The sequence below is a fragment of the Palaemon carinicauda genome, chromosome 42, assembly GCF_036898095.1.
Source record: "Palaemon carinicauda isolate YSFRI2023 chromosome 42, ASM3689809v2, whole genome shotgun sequence".
NCBI classification, from domain to species: Eukaryota; Metazoa; Arthropoda; class Malacostraca; order Decapoda; family Palaemonidae; genus Palaemon; species Palaemon carinicauda.
The window spans coordinates 53,883,187-53,896,136 of NC_090766.1; the positions used below are offsets into that span (position 1 = coordinate 53,883,187).

At 36.4% G+C, this 12,950-nt stretch overlaps 1 protein-coding gene across 6 annotated transcripts in view; it reads left to right on the plus strand.

Annotated features, from left to right (window-relative positions):
• Window positions 1-12,950, plus strand: part of LOC137633242 (coiled-coil domain-containing protein 9-like) — a 132,389-nt gene that overhangs the window by 1,705 nt on the left and 117,734 nt on the right. For 5 of the 6 annotated variants that reach the window (XM_068365443.1, XM_068365438.1, XM_068365441.1 and 2 more), the window contains exon 2: window positions 8,134-8,355. The exons of the other annotated variant lie outside the window; for it this stretch is intronic. In XM_068365443.1, the coding sequence (XP_068221544.1) occupies window positions 8,353-8,355 (3 nt within the window). In that variant the 5' untranslated portion in view covers window positions 8,134-8,352. The remainder of the gene's footprint in view (window positions 1-8,133; window positions 8,356-12,950) is intronic. 6 annotated transcript variants of the gene reach the window in all.

Sequence of the window (12,950 nt, forward strand, 5' to 3'; positions counted from 1 at the left end):
ACCCCTACCTAGGCCTACCGGGGGGGGGGGGGCTCCGCCCCCCCTGCGACCCCCCCTTAAGGCCACAGTAATTTTCAGGGCACCACCGAACCTAAGACACCCACCTAACCTAGCCTATGGGGCCCTGTACCCCTACCTAGGCCTACCGGGGGGGGGGGGGGCTCCGCCCCCCCTGCGACCCCCCCTTAAGGCCACAGTAATTTTCAGGAACGTCTCAGACCCCAAGAAATAAGCACCTCACGGCAAAACGAACACCAATCAACGATAGTGTGATTATTGAGTTTCAGTTCAAGCGAAACAACTTCAAATGAAAATGCCTTTTGCAAAAAAAGGAACACAAACTTCAAATTAGTCTCAATATCTAACTTTGCGTTTCCAAACCATGTACCTTTGAAACAAGACACGAAAAAATTGCACCTCCTCTTCCTTTTCCCACGAGTAACCACACTACGATCACATCGGAATGCTAATTTGTTGTAATCTATACGGCACACATTTTCACAATTAGGGCACTTTTTCTCTGCCAAAATCAAACCATGACGTTGAGCAAATGCAATTAGCAAATCAACTTTCCCTGAATAATGTACACAAAAATCCCCATAAGAAATAAAGCAACTGTCACAAGTGACACAGTCGGAACGGGATGAAGGTCCTGCTAATTGCTCCATACTTCACGGCAAAATGAGCTTTTCAGTTTGAAGGGAGATCCGAGACGTGCAAAAATATTCCTCCGCGGAACTTCACGTAAACTGTGGTAACTGGTGGAAAAATAGCAGGGATAAGTGAAGTAATAAGTGTCAGCATTGGCTAGATTTGTAAAAACCGCCATGATTGGTTTTCAAACAGTGTGACGTCAAGAAAACACCTGTTATTGGTTAGAATAGCATTGAGAACTAGTCTGCCATACGCAGTAAGGCGGTGAAACAGCTCATTTTAGCCAAGACATCACACAGTAAACAAAAACAAACACTTAAAAAAAATCCAAGTGAAACATAACTATACACACGAATATCTTCGTTAAATAGAAGCTGCTCATATATTGACTATTATACAGTATAAGCGTTCTATATGATATAATAGTGAATTGTAGGTGTTTAAATTCTTCAAGATCTTCCGCGGAGCTCTCCTACACATTTACCTCTTATTCTGCATCTATACTATTGGTCTATTAAAAATACTACAAAGGCATGGTGTGAAGTTCAAAGTATTTGCGGATGACACAATTTTACTTCTCCATAAATGATATAGACGACACTACTGAAACTTTAAACCGAATCCTTGATAGTGTTAGAGAATGGATGACATTTAAAATACTAAATCTAAATGAGAACAAAACTGAGTTTATTGTGGTGGGAAAGAGAAACACTGAGAAGCTGAGGTGATATTCAAGTAAGCATAAATAATAATCCAAGTGCCGATATCTAGTAAACTTCGTGATCCAGGCGTATTTCTTGACTGCAACTTGCCTCTCAATGTCCAAATAAATAATGAAGTAAAAACTGCTGGTTATCATCTAAAAAATATTGATTTTATAGAAAATTATCTGGATAATTACCAGAATTGACTACTGTAACTCCGCCAACTACAATTTACCATAAGCACAACTTAAATTACAAAACATAATAAACAGAGGAGCAAGACTGATAAAAGGTGTCCCGCCTAGAGAAAGGATCACTATTATACTAATTGACCTACATTGGCTGCCGATTAAAGCGAGAATTGAATTTGAAATTTCTACAATAATCCAGCAAATTATCAAAACGTTCAAAATATCTTAAGAGTTTCTACATATTGTGCAACCAACAAATTGTCCTGACACGAGAATATTTACAGATGGTTTCAAACTATCAGAACCTAGATACATGACTACTGTAGGCTCTAGAGTCTAGAGCCTTTAAATATGCGGCCCCGAGACTACACAATAGGCTTCTACGAAACATCCCAATAATTGAAGATATTAAGGCTTTCAAGAAGAAACTGAAGACTTTCTTATTTTGTGAGTATTTTGGCATTGATGATCAAACAGTAAGCGATCAATATGCATTGTGAAATGTTAAATAGCTCCCGAATGAACATCATAAAACAATCGTGGAGGTCCTGTAGAGAGTAGGGTTCCCCTGCTGTACAGGATCAGATAAGCAGCCCTTAAAGTAAAGTAAGTAAAGTAAATGCAGAGCATGATTTTGGTTTTCAGATTTTTCCCGATCAATTTAATTTTTGCCCCTCTCGCTAATGACATGTATTTTAATTCGCTGTCTTTTTCTTATCAGAAAAAAAAATAAAACATTGGGGTTTATTATGGTTCTGGTCTTGGAAACTCTTTCTTATAAAAGAAAATATATATTAAATCTCTTTAGGAAAGCTCCCGTTTTCTTCGAAAATTGCATTTTTGGGGGCTAATAAATAATTAGTGATATATAACCTAGTACATCTGCAATAATGGGCGACATGATTTTACCAACCATTGTCATTGGAGGAAAACCTTGTAATTATATTTGATACATCTATGATGATAGTTAGGTTCATAATAATAAGAGAAAAAGTTTTTTTTCTCTCAAAGATAGTGTCTTTAACAAATCATTTAGTACTCTTGTAGAACAAAATTTCGTTTTCTATGTATCTATGTGATTGACTAACGTTTTCTATTAATAATTTATAGGGCTAACTTATTCAATATTTTATTTGTACCATGTGTTTTTTACTTCAGCTTTTAGTTTAGCAATGAATAAATACTAATTTGATGTAAGACTTAGAAATTATCTTAATTTAATGAAATTTTATATATTAAGAATGAAAATTTTTCAATTTTGAATAAACTAAATTTCTATTTTCTAGCTTAATGAAAGATTGAAAAAAAGAGGAAATTTTGAGTTCAATGTAAGATTAAAAAAAGAACATTTTGAGTTTAATGAAAGATTTAAAAAAGCAAATCGGACAATTGCTAGGATAACTAAAATTTGGAAATCAAGTCGCCTGAAATTACAAATAAAAATCAGGCTATATATTAGTTTAGCAAGATCGGTGTCACTGTATGGTCATGAGTCGTGGTATAACAATGAAACTATATCCAACAGATTTTGTAGATTTGAGAGAAAAAACCTTAGAAGCATATTAGGAATTATATAACAGGACAGGAATAGAGATTACTCAAGTGCCATATGTGGACGAGATCATAGTGATGGGGTAGAGGGAGATGTTTGGGCTTGCTCTTTGCACTCTCCGAGAGAGATTAGTTCACCAAACTTTTAACTGCGCTCCACAAGGCACTAGATGAGTTGGAAGACACAGGCCCACATGGCTGAGGGCTATGAAGTGCAAGTATGAGATGACGAATGGAAAAGTATTGATTAAAAGCTCAAGATAGTGTCGACTGGCGAAATGTAATAGAGGCCCTTTGCGTCAATAGGCTTCGATGATGATGATGATGAAATTCCTAATTTAGTTAACCAAACTCAGGTATTAACATCAGACATTTATCGGAAGTGATTTAACTGAATTCAAGAACTCTCTCTCTCTCTCTCTCTCTCTCTCTCTCTCTCTCTCTCTCTCTCTCTCTCTCTCTCTCTCTCTCTCTCTCTCTCTCTCTCTCTCTCTCTCTCTCTCTCAATTGTTAGGTTTATTATATTAATAAACCCTACTATTGTCAGTGATTATAAAAGTCTGAATCTGTGGAAGGAGCAGAGGAAGATTATAGCGAATAGTTTTATACGAAAAATCTTTATAGATAGCATAATTAGTTACTATAATCCAATACAAATGACATGGATCTGTCCATCGTGTAACAGAGATGCTTGATTGGCACAGAAGGAATTTCAACTAATTAAAGTGATTATTACCAGTAAGAGAAATTAATTTAAGAGAAAACTCGGGTAATGCTGAAGGAGATGATAGAATTGCAAATTTGGAACGTGTACGGGAAGAGCAAGTCAGCAACTAAACTGTTAAATAAAAAAAGTCATTGGAATTCTGTTTCATATTACATTTTAGGGGAGCCAGGAACTTTAGACAAACACGAAACTTAGAGGACAGGAAATCAACTACTTTATTAGCCGCTAGGTGGCGTACACAAAGTTATCAGTTAAGGTTTCACACATGTATTCTGCTAGGCATCATACAACATTTCATAGCTAATAATCTCTGCAAAGATTTAAAATGTAGGTCAATGAATGTGAAATTAAACTTTGGCAGATAAGTTATGAAAAAAGCTTGTTGGTGGAATGGTCTTTACGAGCTTCGAGAAAAATCACAGAGAAGAAATCTTACAAATGGACTTGAAAGATAATGATATTCCATTACTCTCTGCAGGACCTCCAATCATTTTATCTTATTCGTTCAAAGCATTCAACATTTCATATCTCGTATTGCTCATTTACTGTTAAATCATCATTGCCAAAGGACTCTTAGAATTAGAAAGACTTCAGTTTCCTCTTGAAAGCCTTAATATCTTCAATCATTCGGATGTCTCGTGCGAGCTTATTGTATAGTCTCGGGGCCGCATATCTGAAAGGCTCTAGATCCTAAAGGTAGATATATATCTAGGTTCCAATTGTTTGAAACTATCTGTTATTATTCTCGTGATAGATCCAACCATTTTCAAAATTGCTGTTAGCGAGAAGTAATGTTTTGCTTTGCTTTGTCGGTAGACTCAAAAGTGTTTTGTTTGATTGTTGGCTATATGATCTTCACGTGTTTCTTACCAGGAAGTGGAGTATGTTTCTGGTGTCATTAACCTTTATCTGCCTGAAAAAAAAATAGAATATAGGTAAAGATAACATGACGTAAGTAGAAATATAGTAATATAAGAAATATTTTTTAAATAATTGATTTTGAAGTTTGTGATAAGTAGTTGTTGGTGTTAAAATTGTAGATTGTGGATAATTAATTCGGTAATTGAACTATCACTCGTAGAAACATAAAAAAAGAAACTAATAATCAAAATATGGTCATTTCAGGTTTGCCATTGCTATTAATTAAGCTTGTCCCCTTCTTTGACCTTTGAAAAATATTTGCTGTAGACTCCATAGTTCTCTCTCTCTCTCTCTCTCTCTCTCTCTCTCTCTCTCTCTCTCTCTCTCTCTCTCTCTCTCTCTCTCTCTCAGGACGAAAAGGAAAATATTACAATCCTCCATATTACAAAACTGAATGTTGTAGATTTTTCAATGCTAAAAAAAAAAACCAGCATAAATTGTACTTAGAAAAAAATATTGATCCCCAGAAAGTGAGCCCATATAGACACAAATTCAGTACTATATGTCTACACGTATGTTGGTAGGCTACCTTTCATACACTTTTTAATGGCAATATATGACAAAGTTTCACGAGACGGCAAATTACCAAATGACGCATGAAATAAATTCTACAACATTATCTATTACAATCTACCACAGGAGACGAGATAGCCTTGGTAATTAGCAAAGGAGAATTTATTAGATAATGACGAAGGCAGAGAATTACAATGTCATCACTTCCGTGAAATTGCTGCGCAGTTATGTGACGAGAGAAAGCAAGACCTTTGCATTATAATAATCTTATATTTATGAACCACTGTTTGTTTGTTTGTTTTTTCGTGGTGTTGGGGGCGGAGCTAACTTTGCCTAATTATTGTAATGCGCTCATAGTGATTTCCTTAGATGAGGTGAAGATATTTTTTATTCTACTTTATTTTTTTGCGAAAAGCCGGACTCTAGACTGCCATTTTAAACTATATGAAAACCCAAGTTATTTCGTATGCATGTATGGTAAGTATGTAATGTGCATATGTACATGATGCGAATACTAGAATGTATAATTTTTGTGTATCAAATCTCTCTCTCTCTCTCTCTCTCTCTCTCTCTCTCTCTCTCTCTCTCTCTCTCTCTCTCTCTCTCTCTCTCTCTCTCTCTCTCTGTCATTTTATCTTGTTCGTTCAGTTAAAGTAGTTTCAAAGTCGGCATTATTCACCATTTGATATGATTCTAATGATTCACTAAATGCCAAAGCATCAGGATTTGATGCGCCATCCGTCCAAAGATTGAAGTCTCCACAAATAACTAATTCATTTTTATCCATGATAATTATCTCAATGCGTTCACTGAATTATTCAAAGTAGTTACTGTCATTTGTTCGCCTCTACCATGTCAATGACGGTTTTCTTTTTATTTTACTGTGATCAGGAACAATTGTGACATTATCTTCTCTCTTCTATAGTGTCTGAAAGTTTTTTTTTATACTCTGTTCAGGATTAACTCCGACAGAATCCATTCGCCTTTACCTTGTCAATGAAAGTTTTCTTTTTATTTTACTCTGATCAGGAGCAATTGTGATATTATCTTCTCTCTTCTATAGTGTCTGAAAGTTTTTTATATACTCTGTTCAAGATTAACTCTGACAGAATCCATTCGCCTCTACCAAGTCAACGAAAGATTCCTTTTTATTTTACTGTGATCAGGATCAAATGTAATATTATATGCTCTCTTCTACAGTGTCAATGAAAGTTTATTTTTTTATACTCTGTTCAGGTGTAACTGTGACAGAATACGTTCGCCTCTACCATGCCAATGAAAATTTTCTTATCATTTTACTGTGATCTGGAGAGATTGTGACATTATCTGCTCTCTTCTATAGTGCGAATGAAAGTTTATTTTTTTTTTACTCTGTTCAGGAGTAATTGTGACAGAATCCGTTCGATTCTACTATGTTAATAAAAGTTTTCTTTTCATTTTACTCTGATCAGGAGCAATTGTGACATTATATGCTCTCTTCTATACTGTCTGAAAGTTTTTTTCTTTATATATACAGTATACACTTGTCAGGAGTAACTGAATTAGAATCCGTTCTTCTCTACCATGTCAATGAAATATATCTTTTTATTTTTCTCTGATCGTGAGCAATTGTAACATTATCTGCTCTCTTCTATAGTGTCAATGAAAGCCTTTTTTTATACTCTGTTCAGGAGTAATTGTAACAGTCTGCTAGCCTCTACCATGTCAATGAAAGTATTAACTTTTATTTTACTCTATCCAGGAGTAATTGTGACATTATCTGCTCTCTTCTATATTGTCAATGAAAGTTTTTTTTACTCTGTCCAGGAGTAATTGTGACAGAATCCATTCGTCTATTCCATGTCAATGAAAGTGTTCTTTTTATTTTACTATCCAGGAGTAATTACGACATTACCTGCTCTCTTCTATATTGTCAATGGAAGTCTACTTTTTTATACTCTGTTCAGGAGTAACTGAGAGAATAAGTTCGCCTCTACCATGTCAATGAAAGTTTTACTTTTATTTTACTCTGATCAGGAGCAAGTGTGACATCATCTGCTTTCTATGTTTGGTAGGTTTATATATATGTATATATATATATATATATATATATATATATATATATATATATATATATACATATATATATATATATATATATATATATATATATATATATATATATATATATATATATATATATATATATATATATATATATACTCTGTCTAGGAGTAAATATATATATATATATATATATATATATATATATATATATATATATATATATATATATATATATGTATATATATATATATATATATATATATATATATATATATATATATATATATATATATATATATTTACTCCTAGACAGAGTATATATATATATATATATATATATATATATATATATATATATATATATATATATATATATATATATATATATGTATATATATATATATATATATGTATATATATATATATATATATATATATATATATATATATATATATATATATATATATATATATACTCTGTCTAGGAGTAAATATATATATATATATATATATATATATATATATATATATATATATATATATATGTATATATATATATGTATATATATATATATATATATATATATATATATATATATATATATATATATATATATATATATATATATATATATATATATATATATATATATATATATATACACTCTGTCTAGGAGTAACTGTGACATTATCTGCTCTCTTCTCTAGTGTCAATGAAAGTTTTTTTTTTTATATATATATATATAATCTGTTCGCAAGTAACTGACAGAATTCATGCGCCTCTACCATGTCAATAAAAGTTTTCTTTTTATTGTACTCTGATCAGGAGCAATTGTGACAGTATCTGCTCTAAAATAATCGAAAGTGGCCCAGCGTTCCAGCTATGCTCTGTTGCTCCCAGCTTCCTCGACCTCCTGGTCCAGCAGCAGAAGCAGCAGCGAGCCAGCGAGTTCTTCGCCCAACACTTGTCACCTCTCCATCAGCTGATTGAGAGTAAACACAGCCTGCGGCAGGAGGTTCACGCCCTTACACTCGTTGTGATATTATGGTAAGACCGTATCACTCCTATTATACAAAAAGGTGTTTAAATGCTACTTTGTAACTGGTGATTAACAAAATTGAAGGAGTCGTCCTTTAAATCGACTCATACCTTACGGTACTTGACGGAAGACTCGAAGTCCAGGTGGATGTTACCATGAGGATTTTGTCATTTTAAGAATTATATTAAATTCAGTTATGTTTTAAATGCATTTGTCATTTATATTAAGCAATTTTAAGTTTTATTAACGTGTTTAGATACATTAGTTGTGCTTAAGGCTAGGCTAGGTTACCTGGTTTGTAGGTGGGTTGCTGTCCAAACGCCCACAATGAGATATGTCAAGCTGCAGGATTTGGACGTCCATAGACGACCAGCCGATTGAAAGATCTTAGGATAAAAGTAATAAATATATAAATATATCTTAGAATATGAGATTCTGTGTATGAAGGTTTACATTTATTTTCTGGGTTAGGTTAGGTTAGTTTAGCATTACCCATTTCTTTACCGGGTTCTGTATTCACACAAAATTTGTTCCGTCGCAGGACCTTAATTTGCATTTCCACATTTATTTGAAGGGTTTATGTATGATAGTGACCTATGTATGACAGCCATAAAGGGAAAGGTAATAATACAACAGCATAAGGGTGGTTGCACGAGGTAGGGACTGGCCGCTGATATACAAAGGTTCCGTATTTGCTAATGACGTTCACTGAGTAAAACAACAAATTTATAATATATCTGCCAAACCAAATTATCATCATATTTGCAAAGGGAATACAGTTTCTGATTGAGATCCTGGACCATAGGTTTCTTTGGCATTTTAAAAACTATTAGTCTTGAGAGAGTAAAGGTGTCCTGATGTTTTAAAATGGTAAATTATTAGGCTATTCAACAAATGCCAAAGTAGCCAGTGATCGTCAATCCTCGTATCATTTTGAATTATTTGACCTGCCAATGTTTTGCCTAGTAACCATATAGGAACGGCTTACAAATCAAGTTAGAAATATATATATCAAATGCCTAATACAGTACTGTACAGTATAGGATTTATTTTCCAGAAGTAAGATTGAAAGGTGACTTTTTAAGATAAATTTGATTGCAAATGAATATGGCAATGTGGTTAGCTTTAAATTGACTGTTGCAGGAAAAGATGGATTTCGTGATAGAGAGCAAGTTTGCCATTTACGAGATAATTCTCCTGCGTGTAGTGGTCAAACTACCCTTTATTTATTTTTTTGTCCATATTGTAGAGCTATGAGTGACCAAAGTATTATCGATAACTAAGTCTTTTAGTGGAGAAATGGTGATTAGCACCAACAGCAGTGGAGATATGAAAATGAAAGAGAATCCAAATTAGTTATCTGGCATTATTAGTTTTTGCCAATTGTATTTAGCGTAATTCTTACGTTAGTTTTTCTTTTTTATTTTATGCATTTTTTTTACTGTTGCTATCGGTGCAAACTGGTTTTTTTATACTTTCCTTTACTCTTAGAAGGCAAGAAACCAGAATGTTTTGGGTGTGTTATGATCAGAAACTGTCGGTTTTTCCTTTTTAGAGAGAAAATAGTTATAAAAAAAGTTTAAGACATGATTGTTCATTTATGTAGTAAATAACAATTACAATGTAAAAAACAACTAAAATTAAGGCAATGATACTGGTAATTACTATACTGTACACGGATATTTAGTTTATCTTAACATGACCTAACCGAACGTAATTTGTGAGGTCTTACTTGAGAAAAGGGAGCTTACCCATACCCCTCCTGATAAAGATAACTTATTTTTGGTATTGTACTGTACTCAAAAGGGAAATGGCCTAACCTAACCTAGGATACTGGATTCTACATTTCCAGAGTGAGTTCTCTTTGTCACCCCTTGGACCTGTTTCTCCTTGGTTAAAACAAATAAAAAACTAGTTAGTCTACAAGTTTTCTAGATTCACTCCTGTCCTGGGAGTTTATAATAAATTTATTGCTTGCCGTAATTTATAAACTAATGATCAGTTGTTCTTTGGATCCAATTACAAACCGAAGCAAGAGTAGCTCAGTCATAACATTACAGTTGTCCCTCTGCTATTGCAGGTGTTACGTCCCCCCCCTCCCCCCAGTTTGTCTGAAAAACCGTGAGTAGATACAGAAATCAGGGGTATATTTTTTTCGTTAGTTTTATGATTTTTATAATTTCTATTTTATCTATAAATTTTAGCTTTTATAAACCCTCGCAACACATAAATCCATTTTATACTCAAATACACAAGCTAAAACTTACTTTGTTCAGTCATGAAATTCAAACCCTATCGCTCTTTATTAGGGAATACTGGATACTTTCGGAGAAGCTGGAAGACTAGCCATAAGACTTAACGAGGTATAATTACCTCGCCACTAGTTGGGGGGGGGGGGGTTAGGGGTAGTACTGGCTACCACCATGTTGCCTTGTCACTTTTTCATTTGGCTTGGTAAAGATCGAATGTCGTTCTTCTCTAGCGCTCAAACTTGTTGACTGGCCTTTGACTAATTTGGTCTCTTAGTTTAGTTTCTTTATTTTTACAGATGTGAGTGTTGCTGTTTGGAGTCAGTGTCGAGGATGAGAAACCCAGACTACCCTTGGGATTGGACGACTCTGCCCCTTCCCTTATGAAGCCCTGCCCTCCTCTTCGGGGAGTCGCTCTTCATTGGTGCACCATGACTGTTCTCCGAGAAGACCGCTTGTGGCCGACCCAGAGGTTGACCTCTGTCTTGCTCCTTGGTATTCCCTCGTTCTGAGTCGAGGCAGCTGGCGGAAGGAAAGGAAAGTCTGAAGCTTGTTCCTGCCACTCTCGGACACTTTCCCTTACACGGGTTCGGTCCTCCCGGAGTATTTCCTTCACCGCCGACGATGCTACACTCCCTCGTTTTGAGATGTCAGCCTGCGGAGCGAGTGCAAAGGCAGAATATTGTTCCTGCTCCTCTCAGGGAACGCCTTTCTCGTTCGCGAGCTAGGTCTTCCCCCTAGTGGTTTCTTCAGTGCTGATGACGATGCACTCCCTTGTTCTGAGTTAACTCAGCTGGCTTAGGGAATGTAAAGTTTGAAACTTGTCCCTACTGCTCTCGGTGGACACTTTCCCGTAGTAATCCCTGCAGTGCTGATGACGCCACACTCCTCGGTCTGAAATGTCAGCTTGCGGAGGGAGTGCAAAAAGCAGAGGCATATACCTGCTCCTCTCAGGGGACACATTTCTCATTTGCGGGTTAGGTCTTCTCCTGAGTGGTCTCTTCAGCGCTGACGACACCGCACTTCTCCGTTCCAAGTTATCTCAGCCGGCGTAGGGAATGTGAGGTCTAAAGCATGTCCCGCTACTCACGGTGGTCACTTTTCCAGTATGCTTGCTTGGTCCTCCCCGGAGTAATCCTTCATTGCCGATGACACTGCACTCCCTGGTTTCTTAGATGTCAGCCTGCAGAAGGAGTGCAAAGGGCATAAGATTATTCCTGCTCCTTTCAGGGGAACACCTTTCCTGTTCGTGGCTTAGGTCTCCTCCTGATTGGTCTCTTTAGAGCCGATGACGACTTCCCTGTTGTTCTGAAAAATCTTAGTCGATGGAGGGAGTTGCAGAGCAGTGATCCTTGACCTTCACCGGTCCAACCAGCATACTCGTCCAGTTCCTGCAGCGGAATCGCTTGTAACTCGTGCCAAACTCCTTCGGGAGTTTTTTGATCAGCGACGCACCTGTGAAGACAACGAGTGAGCAGATGAGTTTTTCTAAGGGGTTCCAGTTGGACGACGACCAGCAAGTCCCTCATCTAGACAACACCCACTCTAGACTATCTAGCATATCCTCGCTAAGAGAGGATTTTCGCAACAAGTTGCGGTCAGGATGTCTGGACATCTGCGAAAGTCATCCGCAGCTGTCTACCAGGCAAAGTGGAAAGTCTTTTGTGGTTGGTATCGTGGAAGGGGTATCTCTCCACTCGATGCCACTATTCCAACAATAGCGGAGTTCCTCGTGTATTTGTGGGAAGAAATGCACCTTTCAGTCTCGGCAGTGAAATACTATCGCTCAGCATTAAGTCTAGCCTTCAGGCTGAAAGGAATGGACAGTTCTTCTTCGTTGGAACTTTCCCTACTCATACGAAGTTATGAACTTACCTGCCCTCAGGCGGAAGAGAGACCTCCTCCATGGAATGTGGTTCGGGTTCTCAGGTCTCTTAAGAGTCCTCCCTATGAACCATTACGCCAGGCTTCAGATCGCCACCTAACCTGGAAGACGGTGTTCCTACTAGCTTTGGTCGGCCAAGCGTGTTAGCGAACTTCATGGTCTCTCGTATGACATCGCCCATTCTAGGGGATGGGGAGAGGTAACGTTCATATTCGTCCCTGAGTTCATTGCTAAGACTCAGAATCCTGGAGTAGCGGATCCTCGATTCGACTCCTTCCGGATTTCTAGTCTCCATGCTGTAACAGATGACCCAGACCATCTCCTACTATGCCCAGTAAGGAGTTCGTCCTCATGTGCCAGCCTTATTCATTAGCACAGGGAGGACTAAGAGGAAGGTCACCAAGAACACCATCTCGGCTAGGATTCGTAGGGGGATTCATCTGTCCCCGAATCCAGATCCTCCTCCGTC